This window comes from Dermochelys coriacea, chromosome 4 (assembly GCF_009764565.3).
Source record: "Dermochelys coriacea isolate rDerCor1 chromosome 4, rDerCor1.pri.v4, whole genome shotgun sequence".
Taxonomy (NCBI): domain Eukaryota; kingdom Metazoa; phylum Chordata; order Testudines; family Dermochelyidae; genus Dermochelys; species Dermochelys coriacea.
Window position 1 is genome coordinate 99,167,865 of NC_050071.1, and position 14,830 is coordinate 99,182,694.

Here is a 14,830-nt window from a genome sequence, read left to right on the forward strand (position 1 = left end):
CATACAATTTCCATACCCAGATGTGGCCCTTTGGCCAAAAAGTTTGCCCACTCCAATGTAAAGGTAGTACTGTATTGTGTACTGGGAAATGTGAAGTACAGACTTGGGACCAGCTCCTCCCTTGCTTTGCCTCTTGTGACATTACTTATACATCTGAGGGAAGTGAGTGGAAAACACTCCCAAATTAAAATGGTAATACTGAGGGGGAAATGTGGGTTGGAACTAGTTTGGACTTCCTTGGGAATTGGTAGGAACACTCTAACTGAGATGTAACCAAGTGAAAACAGTTGCACCTGTCTCAGAATTAAAGGGGGTGGATGAAGAAGAGGTGCCAAAAGAAATCTGATTCCCTGAAGTTTTGAATTGCAAATTGGGATATGCTTCCTCTGGACAAACTGACATTCTGAATGAAAGCATCTTAGTGCCTGAAGTAGGGTGTTATCTTTTCCTTCTCGCTCTTTATCTTTATGTTCTGTTTCTGGTCTCACTCCTACCTTCAGGTAATTTAAGCCCTTCCTTAGTACTCATATATTTTCTAGTACGTGCAGTAATTCTTTCTCAGGTAGTGTCTTCCATCCTTGATAGATAGTAAGCGCTCTTCACGTCAGGATGGATTTTCCCCATCTATATTTCTTGGTCCGTTGTTGCCTCCTGTTGTTTCTCTTTTTCACTTCACCTTTTTCTATCCTCTCTCTTTGTCACCTATTGATCTGGTTTCAACTCCTTCCCTCCCTTATTTCTTCCTTTCTTACCATTTGACTCCTCGTCCTCCTTTCCTCTCTTCATTTCCATTCTGGGTCTCCTCTCTCTGCCACGTGCTTGTGTCCAATCCTCCCCACACCCATTAATACTAATTCCCAACTCATTTGTTTCTAGCTGATGCTGCTCTTAGCTCTGCTTAATACTTCAGTTTCAGGTAGAACAAGGAATGGAACACAAATTATAGGATGCAGGAGCTGACTGATAGCGTAGGAACAGCAATTTGTAAATGAGTGTGTAGATGAGTATGAGGGCAGGATCAATGGAAGATAACCAAAAATCTACTTCATGAGAGGACATACTCCCTCATCCAAATATGTGCACTACTTAGGCTATGATGGTTAGGAGTTGCACATTTGAGTTAATGTATAAACAATGTAATGTATAAACAACAGTGAGGTACAATAACTTCATGTTGAGCCATTTAAAACCTTAGCTCACGATTCACTTTCTAGGAATGAGTCAATATTCATGGTAGATCTTTACTTTACTGAGTAGATTAATAATCATGTTGTTTTGTACTTATGTCTCCATGTGTTGATTTTGTCATTTGAAATGCAATCTACTGGAGACTGAGTAAATCATGTGGAAGGATGTGTTTGAACTTCATCTAGGAAGATGTATTTTTCTTAAGAATTCTGTTCGTGACAAAAAGTAGTTAGAAAAACATTGCAGTGGACACTGGAATCTTCACAACTGGGGTGCCTGCTTGTAACAATATTAATTAATTGTTAATTAAGTGTATATAGATTGTAATCTTATTTCAGGTTGTCATAGTTAGATTATTATTATTATTATTATTATTTTACATTTTATTTTACTGAAATATACTATGATTTTCTGATTTCAAAAACTGGCCTCCATAATAGCAATTTTGGACACTCTACCAGGCATAAACTGGCAGGGGTCACAATTATCCTTTCCTTAAAAGTTTTACATCAAGTGTGTTGGTTGATCACAGGATGACAATGAGCCACCAATGTGATGCGGCCATGAAAAAGGCTAATGCAGTCGTAGGTTGCATCAGGTGAGGTATTGCCAGTAGAGACAGGGAAGCGGTAGTACCATTATACAAGGCACTGATGAGACCTCATCTGGAATACTATGTGCATGTCTGGTCTCACATGTTTAAGAATGATGAATTCAAACTGGAGCAGGTGCAGAGAAGGGCAATTAGGGTGATCAGAGGAATGGAAAACCTACTTAGGAGACTCAAAGGGCTTGGCTTGGTTAGCCTAACCAAAAGAAGGCTGAGGGGAGATATGGTTGCTATCTATAAAGATGTCAGAGGAATACATACCAAGGAGGAAGAGGAGTTATTTAAATTAAGTGCCAATGTGGACACAAGAACAAATGGATATTATCTGCTCATCAACAAGTTTAGTTTTGAAATGAGACACAGGTTTCTAACCATCAGAGAAGTGAAGTTCTGGAACACCCCTCTAAGGGAAACAGTGGGGGCAAAAAACCTAACTGACTTCAAGACTGAGCTTGATAGGTTTATTGAGGGGATGATATGATGAGACTGCCTATAATGGCACGTAACTGATCTGCGACTGCTAGCAGCAAATATCTCCAGCAGCCAATGATGGGACACTAGGTGGGGAGGGCTCTGAGTTACTACAGAGAATTCTTTCCCTGTCTTGCTGTTGGGTCTTGCCATATACTCATGGTCTAACTGATTGTCATATTAGGGGTCAAGAAGAAATTTTCCCCCAAGTTAGATTGGCAGAGACTCTGGTATTTTTCACCTTCATCAGCAGCATGGGGCCAGGATGTAAACTAATGTAAATGGTGGATTCTCTGTAACTTGAAGTCTTTAAATCATGATGTAAGGATTTAAGTAACTCAGCAGAGGTTATGGATCTTTTATAGGTTATAAGTCAGAAGTGGGTTGGTGAGGTTTTGTGGCCTGCAATGTGCAGGAGGTCAGACAAGATAATCACGATGATTCCTTCTGACCTTTTAAAGTCTACGAATGTTTAACGTCTAGATTGCCTACAGACCAAAATAAATTAAAAACCAAACCAAAAGAAATTAAAAAAGCAAATCAATAAATTCAAGTAACTTCATGTCTAAGACAAAAAAAATCTACATACATGCTTTTATAACAGAGGGCCCTTGTGCATAACTTTATGTTAAGACCTCAACCAGATGAGTCATGACATTACTTTGCATCTTGAAGTATCAATCTGATGGACAAGATGTGAGATGGCAACTCTTAAAAGTATTTAATTATCTGTGGGAAGCACACAAATTTCAGAAACTTTGTGATACTTTTGAAACCTCCAAAAATAAAAATACACATTTATTATTACCTAAATAACTAAAACTAAAGTTAGAAGGCTAACAGATCAGAATTTGAGGAAATCACAGTAATCAGATCATGAAAAATCGTGTATTTAAACCCTTTTGTAAAACACCCCTTAGGATTGGAAGTTACTCTAAGTCTATGAGGAAAAGAGAGAGTAAAGGATACATTAATCTGTTTTCTAAGGTTTAAATTAAATGAAATACGTAATTTTGAAAATGAGTTAAACAGTAAGGTTAACAAAAAGAAAAGGAGTACTTGTGGCACCTTATAGACTAACAAATAGTCTATAAGGTGCCACAAGTACTCCTTTTCTTTTTGCGAATACAGACTAACACGGCTGCTACTCTGAAACCAGTAAGGTTAACAAGTATACCTGAATTTAAGTAAACCTTTCATATAGTGCTCCTTATTTTGTATATAAAGAAAAAGCCCACAAGTTCTTAATTTTTGGTAAATCCACATTTTACAGTAGTTTCTTCTTTCACATATTGAATACTCAAAGGTGCAATACATCTTAACTAGAAAGTTCTCCCAGTGGCTGGTTCAGACTATAGTTTTTTATCCCTGGATATACCTACAGCCAACCCCACATTTTACTGTGCAACAGCTATATCGCAAATCAGCCCTGTCTGAGAACTAGGAACAACGGAGACGGAGACGGTGCTTCATACTCTGTCAGAGGGAGTGATTGCTAATTGGCTTCTCAAAAGAGTGAGTAACAGGAAGCATTCAGGGTGTATTTATTATGATTGATGGGAGCCATACTTTACCATGGCAGTGACAGTAGGCAGCAGAGGAAATAAAAGCTACTTTTTTTTTTAAATAAAAAATCCTTTACTTGATCATTTCATCACAGTCTGAAAATCCTCTCCCTGCCCAAGCATAGTTCTCTGAAAGCTTGAGCAATGTCTCAGACAAGCTGAGAGTTTACCCACAAGTTGCAAACCACTAAGAAAAGTAGAGGAATGTTGTAGTCCAGTTACGGAATATATGCAGTCTCCCTTTGGAAGTACAGCTTATCAATAGCAAAAGATGTTGTGAACTATAAAAATAGTGGGCCACATTCAACCTGGAGTAACTTCTTTGGAATCAGTAGAATTACATCAGGGATAAATTTGCCAAATTGTGTTTTTTGTGCAGATGTGAAAAAAATTGTTGCTAAATATGTAACACTATAGCTATCAAAATAGCATAGCATGCATGCATAAAAACACTAGAGAATTGCCAAAAAATTAGCAAACAGCTGTACAAAAAAATTTGCAAACAGCTGTGGGACATTTCTTGAAGCTGTTAAGAGGCAATTGCTGGCTTTGCCAGTCAGCCTTAAAATAAGCAATAACAATGTTTCATTTCTACCAGGGTGGAAAGGGAATAGTGTCTTGCTTTGGTCTGTAGGGCCACTCACTCTTCAGGTATTCATCAACTCGCTACTAATGAGTCCTAAAGAAATTCTTGCCCTACTCCTTGGCTGATGAGGCGGTGAAACATTTAAGTTTTAGTGAGAGAGAGAGAGAGAGAGGATGATGAACTTCAGGGCTGCAAAGCAGATGCAAAATACTTCTCTCCCTCCCCAGAATTTACCTAGTTGGAACACAGTAGCTCAAACATGCAAAATGTAAAATTTGGGGTCAAAAACCTTGTATACTTTTCTTAACAACTTAACATTCCCCAATGTCATCTCCACCCTTTTTGCCTTTGGACCTCCATGTTTGATAAACTGATCTTTTCTGTTGAGGTGTCTCTTCTCCCTCCTGCTTAGTTTGTAGAAACTATTCTTTGCACACTACATAAAGTATTATATCCCATTTCCAAAAGCTCTGTTACAAGGAGTATACAATTAATGTATCTCATGAATATTTCTTTTTCTTTTCTAGTTGACTCCAGTGTGAACGCGTTGGCTGTGTTTATGGCAAGTAATAGCACAACAGACATTGTGAATCGTAATAATCCTGCCACTCCCCCAAATACTCTTAACCTACGCTCCTCCCATAATGAACTATTGAATGCGGAAATAAAGCATACAGAAACAAAGAACAGCACTCCCCCAAAATGCAGGAAAAAATATGCATTAACTAACATTCAGACCGCCATGGGCCTTTCGGATCCAGCAGCACAGCCCCTTCTGGGGAACAACTCTGCCAATATAAAGCTGGTGAAGAATGGAGAAAATCAGCTTAGAAAAGCAGCAGAACAGGGGCAACAGGATCCCAACAAAAATCTCACTATGACTGCAGGCATAAACATAACTTCTGAGAAGTTAGAAGGTAAAGAGCCAACCCCTCAGGATTCTGCAGGCTGTGAAATATTCTCCTCTCAACCTAGGAGGAGCAAGAGCTTCCTAAATTACTATGCAGATCTGGAAACATCAACTAGGGAACTTGAACAAAATTTTGAGAACAGCCATGTAGTGATAGAGGAGAAAGCGGCACAAAGTAACAGCCAGGCGTCTACCATGATTGTCAATGGGGATGTGCTGCCTCAGAAACAAAACAAGCTGTCCAGTCCAGAAGATGGCCAAGTAGCCACTGTATCATCAAGTCCTGAGACTAAGAAGGACCATCCTAAAACTGGAGCCAAAACAGATTGTGCATTACATCGGATTCAAAATTTGGCTCCAAGTGATGAAGACTCCAGCTGGACGACGTTATCGCAGGACAGTGCTTCTCCAAGTTCACCCGATGAAACAGGTACAAAAGTGAAGAAACGTTTCCCTCAACTCTTAATAACTATCATTCTTTAAAAATGTGTTTGTTGTTTCTCTTGAGTCTCATTGTATAGACAGCTGGGGATAAGTGAGACAATCTGGGAGAAGAAAGGGGACATTACAATTCTCCTTACCAAGCAGTAGCTTGTTTTGGGAGAGTTATGAGTCCCGAGGTAAGATTAGATGATCATTATGGTCCCTTCTGGCCCTGAAATATATGAATGAAGTAAATCATAGCTAAACCTAATGGTGAGACTAATACATAGCTCTTCATAAAATTAAGAAAGCTGACAACCTTCTATAAAAGGGGCACTCTCAGGTACCACAGCTGAGGTCTCAGTGATGGTAGATCCTAAATTTGACCTTTAATTTTTTAAAATTCAAAGTATTTAATCAGTTCCAGATGATGATCATTCATTTCTTTTAATGAAACACCTAGCCCTTTGTTGTTGAGAAATTATTAATTTAAAACAAACAGAAGGTGCATCTAACGCACTAATGGTGATGTTAGCTGGTAATTCTGGTACATAGTGTATGAGTACAAAAAAATCGGTATGCTAAATCCTTTAAAAAAATCTGACATTTAAATAATGCATTTTATGCTGTATTCTGCTGTTCTGTATGCTAATTCAGAAGTTGAAATCACTGGGTTTCTCATTTTGAAAGCCGGGGTCCATTAATTATTTGAACAATAATGGTAACTACTGCGGTAGCACTGTTGCAATTTACAGCTCTTCTATATTATTTTTAAAGTTGCAAATAATTCATTTACTGTAGTTAATGGACTTTGTCACCTTTTTATATTTGGATTTGTATAAAAGGATATTCGTTTGTGGGGAGGCAAATCCTGTTCTCTCTAAAGGTGATCTGGGGCCAAAGAAATTGTCAAAGCTATATATGTATTACAAGTGTGTTTCACGACGGGAGTGCAGTAGTTTTATATCAAAATTGTTCAACAGTGCATTTTTGGCCAAATTCACAGCTGCATGCAACTCCTGTGATTTCATTAGAGTTGTGCCTAGTTAACCCTGTGGTATATTTGGCTCTATAACTGTAAAAATTAAAAATATAAAACAAATGAACAAAAACTCTGAATAAGCCCTTAATACCAGGTGTAGTAACTTTAGTTGGATTTGATCTTTCTCCATTATTAATAATTATTATTATTGTATTGCGGTAATATCTAGGGTTAAAGAGATTTCTCTTTGTTAGAGTAGACGTGGTCAGTGTAATAAGATCTCAATTTCTGTTTTGATATTCTTTCTTAGTGTACATCATGTACAGTCTGCGTCTTTGTTGTCTGAAGCAAGAAACTAGCTGAAGAAAATGTTAGTGGCATTTACAGTATATCTTTGATTAAATTGTTTAATATTGTGTTCATTAGCTCTCTGCATAATTGACAGTCTCCACGGATGAGGCCGTGGAGAATTGTGGGTACAAAGAAGCTCTTTTATTTTGTAACCTTTAGAGCCTTTGAGCAATTTCTGGATTTTTTTCTTTATTGTGGAATGTAAGTTTTCATTTAAAAATAGTTTTTATATTGTGACGACCCGCCCCAGCCCCAAAAAACAATTGTCCCTCTCCCATGAACAAAAGCAGTAGTAAATGATCTCCCCTCTCAGTGAAATGTAAGCAGGTATCATTTTTAAGAGCTAATGTTGTTAAACGGGGACAATGTAAGCAGAAGTAATGCCAGCTTCTGAAAATGGTAACTTTAGGCTCTCCAATCCATTTCTTCCCTCAGAATGAGCACTTTCATTGTGCAGTGAAGTGGGATTTCTGTGACGGACTGCCTAGACTGCTATAGTTTCTGGGGTGAAATCATGGCCTCACTGAAGTCAGTTGGACCAGAATTTCACTCCTGAACTTTTTTATTCCTTTATACTTGAACTGCAGGAAAATAATATTTAGAAGATTGAGAGAAACTGTTGAGAAAAATTTCAGAAAACAGTCACTTCATGTAATATAAGGGTTTCTTTCCCCGTCCTGTGAAGCTTCTAGTACTGGTCAGTGTCGGAGATGGAACACTGAACTAAATGAAACACTGGTCTGATCCAGTATGGCAATTTCTTTGTTCTTAAAATGTTTTTCCTAAGAAGTTAAGTTGTTTTTTTTTGTGTGCAAATTTAAGGATTTTAACCATTAGTGCCCATTTTAATCATTAGTGCCCATTTTAAAGCTCCCAGAGCACTAAAACACCCAAGTGTTATGCTAATTTACCATCTTTAATTCACCTTTGGCATCTTCTAGAGTGGATAGTTTGTTGATGTGACAGAAAGAGGTCAAGAAGCCAAATGTGGTATTTTCCTTTGCAGTGGCTCATGGATGTCATGACTGGTGCTTTGTAAGACAGTTAAAGCCTGATTTTTTTTAAAGATGTTGAGTATCAGCAGCTCCAATTTTGGGGGGGAAAATCTTCCACTAGTAAAAACAGCAAAAATCATGATTCCTGGAAGTATCTTTAGACATATTTAATATCAAGCACATTTTCTGAAAGTAGTTCTCAGCCGTGACTCCATTCACAGATGTCTTTAGTGATTTGGATCATGGGGTATCCACAGGAGTCTGTGGCCCATGATCTAGTCCATTTATCAAGTCCATTTATCTAGCTGCTAGGATTGTAAAATAAGGTGTGAACATCTGTATTGGCTGATAAATCCGGTGAATGATCTGAACTTGCCTTTTTCATAAAGGGGTGAAGAACAGTTTTGGGTGGTTTTCATCTTAACCACCTATGCTTTTATCTGATCATTTCCTAGTAGATAGTGAAGGTATTGGGGGGTCTTTAATCCACAAATGCTTACTGTACATCATGATTTAATTTATATCTGGCCTACAAATTGGCAGCTACTAGATATTGCAGAGATGCGTGCTTCAGAAACAGTGAGAGATCAAGTAATATTTTTTTAATATTTTAATGGTCCCTGCAGTGGGTGAAATTTTATTTTAAAGGGCTGATCCAGAGCCTTATTGAGTCTTTCTATAGATTTTTAATTAGGTTTGGAGTTGAATTGAATCTAATCCAGGTAGAAGCAATTTGTAAGGGATTAATAGTTGATTTTTGGGGTGAGTTGAGGAATAAGTAATAATTTCTAAATGTTGTAAAATTAGTGAACCAGCATAGGGTGTATGATTTCGTGTGGTATCTCTGTACCTTAGGGAATCAGAGCATTTTTGAAAATTAATATTTCATCGTACATAAAGCTAGTGTTCCTTGTTTTTTTTCTTTTTTTAAAACTGCTGCAGTGCAACATTGTGAAATAAATTTTGTTCTTGACAGCTTTAGAGAGATGGGAAATTTTCAAAACAATGGACTCTTCAGACTTTAAAATGTGTCAGGCTTATTGGTGGCATGTGTTTGTGTGCATTTAGCTGTACCTTATTTTTCTCTTAGAAGTGATTTAGGCTGAAAACAACAAAAACTTCTGGATGTAGTTTTACATGCTGTGAGAAGGAAAAACTCTTCCTATTGTTAAAATTCTATAGATTCCATTAGTAAAAGGGAAAAATTCTAGTTTCAAAGAGCACTCAATACCTTAAAATAGGTGTTCAGTGTTAATTTGTAATTCAGATACATATTGCCATGATGTTAAAGGAGCATTTTGTTGTTTTCCTCTGAGTAATTTTATTTCTATTATTTTCCACCCTCTGAATTTCATGGAAAAAATATTTCTTAATGAAACAGTAAATAAAATTTAATATTAGTTTGAACAAAATGGGCATGTCATTGGTTGCAGAACTGGAAACGTGAGAATCTAGGTTTGAAAGCTACAATATTCTTGCATACCCTGAACTTGTGGCAAGGAAGGGTTTTAAATTTAGACCAATATGATGTCCTCGGATGTTGGGAAGTAGAATAACTCTGCTGATTTAGTTAGTGAACCATCTCATAATAACTTTTTTTTTTATAATAAATACTGTTTAAGACTTCTAACCCACATGCAACATTGTAACGATCATTTTAATTTGTTGATTCAAACTTTTACATATTGTGTACAAAGATTAATGAATGCACATTCTTGTTCTAAATGAACTCAGTCTCTCAAGACTTGTTACACAAGGTGCTAAATACAGTAAACAGAGAAAATAGGCGTATGTTTACACTGCAATTAAAAACCCACAGCTGGCCCATGCCAGTTGACTCAGGCTCATGGGGCTGTTTAATTGTTGTGTAGACCAGGGGTGGCCAAACTGTGGCTCGTGAGCCGTTTTTAAGTGTGGCTCGCGGAGGTCCCCTCCCCCATTGTCCACTTACCAGACTCGGGGGTGGGGGAGCTCAGGACTTCTGCCTTGCAGCAGGGTGGTGGAGTAGGGGCTTCTGCCCATCAGGGAGGAGGGGCTCAGGGCTTCAGCCCTGTGGGGTGTGCCTGCCGGGGTTTGGGGCTTCAGCGGCAGCAGAGCTGAAGTCCCAAGCCCCAGCAGGCGCCTCCTGCAGGGCTGAAGCACCAAGCTCCTGCAGGCACACCCCGACTCTAGAACTTCTGAAGACAGTCGTATGCGGCTCAGAGGGTCAGTAAGTTTGGCCATCCTTGGTGTAGATGCTCAGGCTGAAGCGCAGGCTCTAGGACCCTAGGAGGTGGGAGGGTCCCAAAGCTCCGGCTGCAGGCCAAGACTGAACATTTGCACTGCAATTAGACAGCCCCTTTGTCCCAGCCCACAAACTTTGAGCCAGCCATAGTCTAACTGCAATGTAGACATACCCTAAGTGGCTGTCCTCCATTGTGTGTGTGTGTGTTTGTATTGGGGAGTGGATATAACTGAGAGATGATAAACATGAACAATGTTTTTAAATGCAGACTCTCTGCTATTTACAAGTAAAATCACATTTTGGTAAAAGGGGGGAAATAAGTAAAAGACTGGTACTAATATGTATAGTGAAATACATCCTCCACTTTAAACTTTTTGGATTTGCAGCATAAGATAGTATAACAACATAATCTGCATCTATTAAAAAAAGACATCCTTCAATGTTTTCTTTTTTTAAAATATAAGTGACTGTAAAGCCAGCAGTCACTGCTATGAAATGTTATTTTAAAAATAGGTAATATTTAATCTCTTGTTTGGCAATGCCTACTCTTCCTGCTAGCAAAAGGTATAAACATGATCTCATCTGTCAGGTTTTAACTGTCAGTTTTTCAGCCATTCAGTCACTCTTAAATGAAAAAGATACCTTCTTCCTTTTTTTAATTGGACAAAACTTGTTATTTCTCAGCATGCTCAGAATATGTTAATCTGACTTCGTGTGAGTCTGTTCCAGCACTTACCAGATGGTGAAATTCAGGTCCCAGAAAGGTTATGAGGATTTTCCAGAAACTCTGCAGCTCCAAGCAACCCGTGCCGATCTACTGAGATCATTGCAGGCAGGGAGACATTAAATATGTCCCTCTGTTCCCTGTGATGAGGGGAAAATATTTTCATTCTGTTCCCTCCATTGTATCAAGGGGAAGTGATGGTCAAGATGGCTTCCAGCATCACCCTAGCCCCTTCTTCTTCCAGTAAGGAGAAGGAGGGAGATGCTCAGGGATGGCCTATCAACTCCTCAGCACAGAGAGGCAGTGGCCAAGTTTATAGGTCCCTTAGGGGATAATCGTTCTCACATTTAGTTTAATAGGAACTTTGCCATGGACTCTAATAGAAGCAGGATTGGACCTTTTATACTTCTAACTCACTCCATTTATCTGTAAAATGGGTGCAATCCCTACCTTACACAGATGTGCTAAAGCAAATTAATCACTGTTAATAAATTGATTTGTTATTTATGAAGCAATACCCACCAGAACTCTCCCAACATGCCTCCTTCCCCCTCTGACCCACACTGGGGTTCAGGGGACAGCTGCCAGAGGGAGTGGCAAAGCCACCTCCACCAGAATTGTGTCAGTGGACACTTGCACAGGCAGAATTCTCCATTGGCCATATCTGGCCACTTCAAGATGCCTAATGGGCTGGAGAAGCTGGTCTTAAAGAATCTCAAGGAATACTTCTAGCTTATCCTTTGGAAGGCTGCTTTTCAGAAAAGAAGGTGGAAAAAGGTTTTCTTTTTTAATTTAATATTAAACATTTGTTCACTTAATTTATAAATTTTTAATTTGGTTTAAATTCTGATCCATAGCTGAAGTGGCAGTGTCCATTTTTTGAATATCTTTTATTTTGTTCTTATTTTGCTTTCTGCTGTTACACTGAAAAACTAGTGGGGAATGTATAGACTCAGATTCTGGTGAGGGAGAGGCTGTAAGGCCCAGATTTGTAAAAGTAATTAGTTGTTGCTGCAACGGGAGGGGGTTGTGCCGCTATGTGCTGTCCCAGCCCCAAACGTCCCTGCAGCCAATGGAAGCTTCAGGGACGGTGCCTGGAGACAGCACCATGAGGAGACCCCCCCCCCCGGCCTGCCCTGACTAGGAGCCATTGACGGAGGGGATGGCCCAGGTAAGCATTGAATCCCCCCGTACACTTCCAGAGCCTGCACCCACACCCCCTCCGCAAATATACCCTTCAGCCCCCCAGATTTCCTCCTGCACCCCCATCCCCGCACCTCCTCTCGCTCCCAAACTCCCTCCCAGAACCTGCACCCCTCACCCCCTCCCGCACCCCCATCCTGAACCCCGCACACCCTACCCCCTAACTCCCTCTTGCACTCCCACCCCTCCCCTACACCTACTTTTGTCCCCAAACTCCCTACCAGAGCCAGATCTCTCACCCCTTCTGCACCCAAATTCCCTCCCAGAGCCTGCACCCCGCACCCCAATCCTCTGCCCCATCCCCATCCCAGAGCCTGCACCCCAGACCCCGTCCCCCACCAAACTCCCTCCCAGAGTGACCCCTCTCACCCCTTCTGCATCCAAACTCCCTCTCAGTGGCTGTATCCCCACCCCCTCGTGCACCTCAATCGCCTGAACCCCAGACCCCCTCCGCCACCCAAACTCCCTCCCAGAGCCTTTGGCAGGTGTGTGTGGGGAGTTTGCAGGGGGGAGAGTTCTGGGTATTCTGGGCACCACCAAAATTTCTAAAACCTGCCCAAGGGCTTGGGAGCGACCCTTTTAGTGGCTGGGCCCCAAGTTCCGCAGAACAGTTCCTCAGGCCTCCAAGACTCCAAAACTGGGCCTTCCAGCACCAGTGAATCCTTTCTCTCTCTGTGGCTCCCTGCAGTAAATCTAGCCAAGCGAGACTCCTGCGGGAGGCTTGTGCTATACCCTTCAGGGCACAGCACTCTGAGTATTTAAAGTGAAAGCAAGCAGCCAACAGAGTGGAGTTTACTAGTCGACTGGAACACAGCATTGCGTATTCCTTAGGCTTGCATACAGAACTAAAATTAAGACATGGTTACATACAGGTAAGCCAGAGCAATCAGCCAGCCAAACTGTTATGGAATCCATTTCTGTATCTGTCTCTCTGTCAGTCCCAGGAGACAGCTGCTAAGTTTGTCCAAAAGCCAGCCCTTATCCCCTCCTGCCGAGCTATGCTGAGTTCACATGTTCTGCCTGCTGCAGATTCCTTTGGATAGATGTCGGCCAGTCAGTCCATCCAGTAGTTGGGGCTCCCATTTGTTTTTTTCCGGATCCTCCAGTGAGTCCTTAATGATCCATTCATTCCACCTGAGACAGTTATGTAACAAAACACTTCATGTCTCCTGCTCTGTCCCAAGAGCAGCTTTTTAACCCTTTTTGAAACCATGGGGAAGCAATGGAAAGTGCAGAGGGGAAACTGAGGCACATATGAGCATCACAAAAATATTGCAGAAAATTTCCACTGCCTCACAAGAGGTAACAAAGAAAAGAGATGCAAAAGCAGACAATAGTTTGCTTAGGAAGGAGAGAAGAATAAGATTTCCAATACACTTAATCCTGTTAAAGAAATTGGCCTAACAGATGCCTGGAGAAATACTCGTGTCCAAGATAGAGAATACACTTAGCATTTCACCACACACAAAAGTATACTGTAAAAGGGACATTTTCTTCTTCCTAGAACATATCTACTGGAAATCAGAGAGCAATATCCTCCTCTCCTTTCTTCCAGATAATTTTCTATCTTCTTGTCCCTACAGTTAATTTAAACTGTTTACCAAAATCCTGGCAATAGAACAGTTTGCTATTAAGGGTTGTGCAAATCAAAGACTTCAAAAAAAAAATTCTGTATCTTCAAACTACACCTCCCCCCAAATTCGTAATAATGAAGTGTCCCCAGTATATACAGGAATCTCTTAAAGCTGTACTTGTGGTAGCATAATTGTATTTATTGCATTATCGACATAGCTACCATCTCTGGAGGAGGTGGAGTACCTATGCCGATGAGAGAAGTCTTCCTGTTGGCAAAGGTAGCGTCTCCACTGAAGCCATGCAGGTGCATCACTGCAGTGTTTTAAGTGTAGACCTGCCCTTAGAATGAACAGGAACACTCTGACTTTCCTGTTATAATTCAGTGCTTAACAAAAGAAAAATGGCCAGACTGACTGAGAGGCAGATATCCTTACAAAACAATTAGAAACCCCAAAGCTTTAGGTGTAATTGAAGTTCTTATCATATGCCAAACCCTGGTGTATCTGGGGCAGATGTTTATAAAATCATTCCTAGAACAAAATAAGGCCTCTTCTACAGTGTTAATTCACCCCAAAAGAACTATAGACCAGCTTCCATGGCTTGGTGAACAGCAGACCAGCACTGTGCTCCCCCGACAGACAAGGCAAGTGTATCAAAGGAAAGAAGATACTTCTCATGAAATATTTCACTTTAATTGAAAACCCAACTGAAAAACAGTTTCAGTGAAAAACTTTGATCAGCCCGAGTAGATTGTCCTTTGTGCCTTTACTAGATACAGAAAAAACGTTTAACAGAACAATGCCCTGGTTTTGCAAAAACTTAAGCCCGTGTTTATTTGTATAACTTAATGCCTGCAATAGTCCCATTGACTTCAGCAAGATAATTTCTGTGTGTGCTTAAATCTTTGGAGGATCTGGGCCTAAAATGGTCACACTTGTTTGAAGCATTAAATCTTATAGGATTTAAGAGATGAAGTATTCTGATGGATCACAGATTCATAGATTCATAGATACTAAGGTCAGA

The 14,830-nt window shown here is 40.2% G+C and overlaps 1 protein-coding gene across 1 annotated transcript in view; it reads left to right on the top strand.

Annotated features, from left to right (window-relative positions):
* The window catches only part of APBB2 (amyloid beta precursor protein binding family B member 2), a 343,888-nt gene that overhangs the window by 168,141 nt on the left and 160,917 nt on the right, over nt 1-14,830 (top strand). The window contains 1 exon segment of the mRNA XM_038400116.2: nt 4,948-5,760. Coding sequence (XP_038256044.1) covers nt 4,948-5,760 — 813 coding nt within the window.